This window comes from Micropterus salmoides, unplaced genomic scaffold (assembly GCF_014851395.1).
Source record: "Micropterus salmoides isolate LMB-PRFRI ecotype aquatic unplaced genomic scaffold, ASM1485139v1 Ms_hic_scaffold_20, whole genome shotgun sequence".
Taxonomy (NCBI): domain Eukaryota; kingdom Metazoa; phylum Chordata; class Actinopteri; order Centrarchiformes; family Centrarchidae; genus Micropterus; species Micropterus salmoides.
In genome coordinates, this window is record NW_024041151.1 from 2427497 (window position 1) to 2434820 (window position 7324).

At 48.4% G+C, this 7324-nt stretch overlaps 1 protein-coding gene across 2 annotated transcripts in view; it reads right to left on the reverse strand.

The window, feature by feature from the left end:
* The window catches only part of LOC119914692 (G-protein coupled receptor-associated protein LMBRD2B), a gene marked incomplete at its 5' end in the record, with an annotated part of 28267 nt that extends 21585 nt beyond the window's left edge, over positions 1-6682 (reverse strand). For both annotated transcript variants that reach the window (XM_038734150.1, XM_038734149.1), the window contains 12 exon segments: positions 679-805; positions 887-1001; positions 2169-2215; positions 2296-2399; positions 2480-2577; positions 2670-2775; positions 3316-3449; positions 3822-4003; positions 4099-4282; positions 6131-6244; positions 6322-6396; positions 6472-6682. In XM_038734150.1, the coding sequence (XP_038590078.1) occupies positions 679-805; positions 887-1001; positions 2169-2215; positions 2296-2399; positions 2480-2577; positions 2670-2775; positions 3316-3449; positions 3822-4003; positions 4099-4282; positions 6131-6244; positions 6322-6396; positions 6472-6682 (1497 nt within the window).
* Between the last annotated feature and the right edge of the window lie 642 nt (positions 6683-7324).

Here is a 7324-nt window from a genome sequence, read left to right on the forward strand (position 1 = left end):
CTTCTCCGTCTCGCATTATACCGTCCTCTAGGACACGCCAGGGTTTGTGCGACGTCCCGGTTCAAGCACTCAGCAGGTGGTCCATGTTCTGAGCTGTCAGCGCAGTCGAGATGAGAGGAGGTGGACTCTGTGTTTCACGTCGATTACTCTTGGTGCTCAAACGCAGCCAAGATGGACTCTGTTTCTGTTTATTGTGAAGATGAAACTTCCGGTTCAGCTGTTTACATTCAGCCCAGATGCAAATTCAAACTGTAAATAACTGTTTTATTGTATTTTATATGTTACCATATTTTAATATAGGCCTACACTTATGATATGTTTTTTATAAGGAACTACACATTTAATTTGGTTATGGTGGGAGACGTCTGACCCAGCTGCTTTGTTTTATCAACCAAAAGACAACGCTGTTGTAATCTATTTCATTTCTGCACCGGGACATTTACCATTTCCACGAGTCAGGAGACGTATTATGAAGAGCGGTAAAGTCCGTACGGCGGCAGGACGGGGTGGTTGGCGGGTCAAAGCCCAAGCTCAGCAGAACATTTTGAATGACAGCAGCAGAAAACAAATCACACATGTGCTGAAGGAGGCTCCTGCATGAGGTCCAGGCGTGTCTGACCCCCCCAGGCGGACCGCAGTCTCGCCTACCTTTAATTACCATGGAAACAGGAAGTTTACCTGGAGGACTCCGCGTCCAGAGGGTCGTCCGTCAGAGTGTCGGCGTTGAAGTCTAAAGGCTCGGCGTCCTGCAGCAGCTCGACGCAGTCCCTCTCCGGCCGACTCCCAGAGCGGGAATACTTGGCCTCTGTTCAACAAACAGCTGGTTACTAACAGCAGAGGGCCACCTCTCCTCAGGACACACAGGTTCAGCCGCCGGGGGACTTACGTCTGTTGTTGCTGGGGGCCACGGCGTCCGAGTAACTGGTCTCCTTCATTTCGTGGCTGCTCCTGTTCCTCGCGGTGTAGTCGTCCCTCTGGTTTCCGTAGCGCTCCTTCCACTCCTGCAACACAAACACACTCTTGCTACCAGCAGGTGGACGGAAGCGTTCACAGCCCCGTCACACTTTACCACGGAACTAGGACCCTGTGGAGGAACTCGCCGTTTCCACTGCGGGGACCGGGGTCTAAATTAAGGTCCCTGCTCGGGGGGGGCACGTTTCTGATTGGTCGAGTAGAGGCTACTCGCTGTAAGTTGAGCGCTTCGGGTGTTTTGCTTCTCCGGCTCGTCTCTTTTCAATATTTACAGACCAATAAAATATTCACCACACCTGCATTAGACTTGTAGCTCGGACACAGCAGCCGGTGGGTTTCCAGCTGGAACTGGGTCCAGAGCTCTTCTGTTTCCATCAGGTCTGTGTTGCTTTCTCTGTGCAGGAGTCTGTTATTGCATTTGTTTGGACTCGTGTGTCTCTTCATTGTTTTTCTTTATATTCCAATCAAACCTGAGGTTCATACGTACATTTAGCTCACGGATGGTGACGTTACTAACTAACGATGCCCGTCCTCTGGTCTTTATGTCAGCTGCTTCATTTGGCTTCAGACCGCCGTGGAAACAAACACAACAACGGGCTGAAGAGCCTTTTAGTTCCTTGAAAAGTAGATCCTGGGACTAAAAGTCACGGCTACTTTTGGTGGAAACGCGGCTGAAGTGTCCAAATAAAGTCGTTGTTCTTCCCTCAGAACATGAGCTCTATTCAGAGTTTCCACGTGACGTCACGCTCCAATGAAAACGCTTGAGAACACCGAGTGAAGCTAAAGTCACGCTGCGTGCCGGAACTAAGTCAGTCGGTCCGTCTGAAACTAGAAGATAAAGTGGACCCGGGTTACGTAGGAGACCAGCGAGTTCATCTTTATCCAGACGGCTGCGTCAGAGAGCAGAGACAGAGTCTGACCCGCTGTGTTGGAGACTCACCTTTAGCTCACTTTAGCTCAGTGACCCTGACGTGACCCGAGGAGCCCGACAGGACCGCTAAACTACCTCACACTGATCCTGAATCCTGTCTGGAGCTCGTTCAGGAGAAACATCCTGCATTTATACTTCTCAGTGTTGCTGAGCAGAAAAGAACACAGCTGAAGTTTAGCTCAGAAAGGTTTTAAGGACCTTTGGTTGGATGTGGACGGAGTTAAAAACTCTGTGTAGCCTGGAGGAGCTCTGAGTTTTTACTCACCCTGCGTCTGTTCTCTCCGTCTTCAACCCGCTGCCGCTTCCTTTTCTCTGTAACAACAACATTGATCCTTGAGGTTAGAGTTTAACCTGCAGCGTTTAACAGGCCGTTCGTTACTAATCAGTCTTACCCCGTCGGATCAGCTCCTTGCCCTCGTCGATCAGGTCAGAGGTCATTTCACTGTCGCCCACAAACTGCTGGAAGCCCAGAAGGTTCAGGCAGCGAGTCCCCAGACTGAGGAGAGAGTTATTATTATTATTATTAGTGCTGCGGTGAGCAGCAGGCCTGAACTCTAACAGTCTGTGTGGTCTCACCTGAAGTAGGTGGCGATGCAGAGGATCACGATCAGCATGGGGTAGTAGATGTAGAAGCCGTTAGCGATGAAAGAGAGAACACGCATCGATCCCATGATCTGGAAAAGAAAAGGCGGTCAGAGAAGCAGCAGCTTCACAGCTGAGCCCGCAGCCTGCGTCAGACTGCGCGCGAGTGACGGAGGAGGCTCACCGAGGTGTAGGCCGTCGGCTCCTTCTGCTGGTGGGAGATGGCAGAGTCCATGTGGATCAGACCCAGGAAGTTCAGACACAGAGGAGGCGTTAAACGGCAGAACAGCCTGCGGAGAACAGAGTCACAGTCTGTAACAAAAACGTGGTTCTTTGACCTTGTTACACGAGTACAGAAAGGTTTGACAGACCCAGCATGCACTCATACTTCCTACATGAGTAAAGCCTGCTGCTGCTCGCTTTATCTGATGACGGTCGGCTTTCCTGACTTTCATCGAGACGTTTGTTTGTCCTGAGGAACAGCTGCTGAATTCAAACGACATTATTTCTCATAATCTTCTTTTTCTAATTTACCATTCTAGTTCAATTTTATGGAGTTTATATATTATTGTAGTATTTATGTCGCTTGTCTTCTTCTCTTTTGTGACGCTTTGTTTTGAGCATCGAGGAAAACAGAGGACTTCTCTCCACTCTGCTCCCTGTTAGATATCCTGAAAGGTGCCTCATAAATAAAGATTAATTCTGTGGATCTCTGTACTGTATGTGTATATTTAGCTGGTTAGGTTTCATTTGTCACATTACGGATCACATCGCAGTCCTGAAACTAAAGTAAAGAGGCCGAGCGGAGACAGTCAGAGTCCGTCACTCACATGCCGCTGAACTGGAGGCTGTAGGCGTCGGTCTGGTGATGGGAGGCCAGGTAGTAGTAGTTGAAAACCCGGATGCGGAACACAGTGGAGTAAACGCAGGTACACAGGAAGAAGATGGTGATGAAGCACGCCATCTGGTGGAGAGAGGGGTCATCACAAAGCAGTTAGATTAAGTGGACACGTCCCTCAGTGTCCACTGCGCATCACAGGTTACTCTTAAACTGAGACTTCTGCTTCTTTCAGCCAATTTATTTAAAGATCACTGTGAGCTGCAAACCGTGTGGTGTGAAACTACAGCTCAGGACTCCCACGGTAACTAGATTTAGTCCTGGTTCCTCCGGTTGTTCCTGAATTCAGTGACAGCTTCTTGGTAAAGCTGCTGCAGAGGAAACACCCTCACAGCCTGCTGAGGTTTCTGCTCTGCTCTGAACAGACCTGAGTTCAGGTCAGCTGACTTTAACTCTGCGCTCTAATCTGCACCCTCTCATGCCGTCTGCGTGTCCCACCTCGATGTACAGGTAGTTGTAGTCTCGCTCAGCCAGCTGGATGAACACAGCGAACAGGGACAGGACGGGCCGGGTGCTGAAGAAGGTGCACTCGGACCAGACCACGGCCACGCTGAACAGAGTCAGGATCACCGACAGCAGCCGGTAGAACCAGCGCTTCAGGAGACACTCCCAGTACCACTCTGTCAACCACACACACACAGAGGACATCAGAGTTCTGTGGACGTCTCATTCGTAGGAAAGGTGCGCCGGCACCGGCGTGCGCGCTCAGACCCACCTACAGTCTGCGTGTACACGTATCTGCTGAACCGGCCGGCCGGCTCGGAGGACGGGAAGCTGTGGACGAACTGGTGGGTCGAACTGGTCTCGTTCTTGGCGACGTCCTCCAGATGGATGGCCTGCTGCAGGAGGATCTGCCACTGGACCCGAGTCCTGTTGTGTCTCTGAACCGCGTAGATCACCTGCTCACAAACACAGAAGAAAATACAGCCGGGATGAACTTTACAACCATGGACAACTTTGAGATTTATTCACCATGGTGGCAGATTAAACGCCCTCGGAGGGTTACAGATCGGGGTGTGACGATTCACTCTGTTTATTGTTTCCACTCAGGAGCCCAACATGCTGCCACACAATCCACTTTAAAGCTGCAGAAAATCTTCTACGCCAATTTCACCCTCAGTCTCCGTCATGCTGATATCGTGGCTTCAGATCTCCTCACAGCTCAAGTTAAAGACGATCCTGCGTTTGTGTCTGATGTCGGTGACCTTTCTGGCTTTACTGGACCTCAGTGCTGCATTTTGTTTTATCGTCTCAAGAGGACGGCAGGCATCTCAGATCTGCCTACTCTGGTCTGATTATCAACCACAGAACGCTGTCTGTTGGTCCGACATGATGACTCGGTCCTCCAAACAGCTGATCTGACCTGTTGGAGTCCTGTTCCACTTCCTCCCCTTCACAAACACTCCTCCTGTAACTCCGTCTGTTCCTGTTTAGGCCACAGTTCTCTTTCTCAGCTGCACTTGGTCTAAACGTTTTCTAGGGTCGCAACTCGTGACCATTTACCACAGAGAGCCAAAGTCCCTCCCACTTCGGTGGACCACCAGGGGACCTTACTTTGGAAAAAAATATGTGCAGAAGTCTTTTTGACTTCTTTTTGGACAGTAACACGAATAAATGCATAAAAAATGTCATCTACAGTGATAATATACATCAGAAGTTACACACTTATTTCCACTGTGGTCCTGAGACAACTACTGTTTTAATCCCGTTTCAATTGTGCCCTGAATCACACCCGTGATGATGATGCTCAATTTAAAATATACATTCAAAAATCAAGAAAGTCACAGTTTGATGTAAAACCTTTGAAGTGTAAGACTGACTGTGAAAATATATAATTACCAAGAGCACAAACCCAAAAGTCGTGCACACGGGGCTGGGCAATAAATCAATAATCAATTATCGCAATATAATTTTCCTCAATAAGAATATAGCAAATGTTCAACATATTGTTAATTAATGTTTGATTTGATTCATTTGTATCACAAACGAATTAGCACTTGTTTTTTATATTAAGATTTTTATTTTGTTGAGGAAAAAGGGACTGAAATGTTCTACCTCAGATATGTGAAGTGATCCGCTGTTTGGCATCAAGTGTTTGTCTCATTCTGACCATAAAGAAAAGTTTAACCACATAATTAACCATCTGGTTTCTTCAATTTTCACTCAGGAGCAAAGATCAGCCTTTAAACTTGAAAGAAATAATAACTTAACATTTATGGCGTTAATTACGGATATGGAATGATATGAAATGTGTTTAGCGTGGTGACATTTTCGGCATGTCGCCCAGCACTACGCGCATGTGACGTAGTAACTTTTCTCTTAATGACGTGAAGCTAACTTCCACGTGCAGATGATGTGATGAAAGGACCAGGAGTCGCTGGATTAAACACACCAGTGAGAAACATCTGTACATGGAGCAGAGCTCAGTTACCGAGCTGGTTTCAAGCAAGCAGTGAACGTTAGCTTAGCATTACAGCGTTAACATGTTGGTTCATTGAGCGGCTTTCTTTACCGTTTTTATGACAAACTGCGACTTTCTTAACGGACAAAATAATCTTTTAAATTAACAAACATGTGTGTAACTCAAGGCAGTTGTCTCTGCCGTGGAGTATAGAACATATTTTTCCAGAAACCACAAGCAAGAAAGCAAGAACACATCACTGTTCAAGGTGACGTCCTTAAATCAGGACTTCAGTCTGGCCTGCAGACCCCTGATGTACAGGTGGACCCCCCTCCCTCACGCTCACCTGCTTGTGGAGCTTCACCAGGCTCTTCTCGCTGGGATACGTGTTCTGTTTGTCATCAAAGTCCTCGTAGTCGTCCATGTTCCTGCCCATCTTCTCCTGGTAGTCCACGGGGCACTGAGGGGACGGGTCAGATCAGTCCACCTGATCTATCGGTCATGAGGCTGTTTGTCATTAAAGATGCGTTCACTGACCTTTCTGAGAATGGTATCGATGTACTTCCTCAGTGGATGGTTGTACTTGATGGATTCACTGACCTTCCTCACCTCCTGCAGTGAAACCAGACGTCACAGTAAGAACAGTGAGCTGAGCTCCACAGATCACAGTAACCTCCTGATGCCCACCTCCATCACGTCCTCCAGGTTCTCCTCCGCGTCCGCCTTCTCCGTCATCAGCTTGGACGCCTTGAAGTACGTCTTGATGAGCAGGTGTCCGTGTCGCGAAGCGTTCCAGTAGGACCGGGGGATTTCCACCAACCCGTACCCGAGCAGCAGCACCAGCAGGAACAGGCCCCAGGTGTTGGCCGCCGTGATCCCGATGGTCTGGAGCTCGTACCTGAACCACACGGGGAGGATTAAACCGAGCTGCTGTCACACAGAGAGATGCCGTGTCCTTTTTCTAAACGCTGTTTTTGCGTTTTCATGTACACAGAGATTTTAAAACTATGTTTATAAAAAATACCCGTGTGCGTGCGGACTGATCAGCTGATTATCTGGTGCTTTTTTGAGGTGCACCTGTCTACCTGGATGGACATGAGTAACCAGCTTACTGTCCATGCAAACACATCATACTGTGATCCAGCACTACTACTAATCCCCAGCAGGTGTCTCCTCAACTTGAGTCACACGGTATAAAATAAAGAACACACATCATGTGATTCACTTTACGGCTCACTCGCTCACAGCTCTGTCCTGTCAGCGAGCGACGTGAGCAGAGCAGAGTTTCAAACTGTGGCTTTGTGTCTCTTTCTGAGACGTTTTGCAGCAGAACCTCTAAACAGCTGCTGCTGGTTGAAAACATCAGAAGAAGAGATTACCACTGACCTGCTCTGTGGATATCAGTCAAAACATTAGAGGAACCGTCGGGAGAGCTGTGGTGCAGATAATAAACCCTCCCAGCAGAGCTGCTTCAGGGGCTGCGGGCGCACTATGAGCTGCGTACCGTCACATATTCTAAATAAATACTGGATCCTAAACG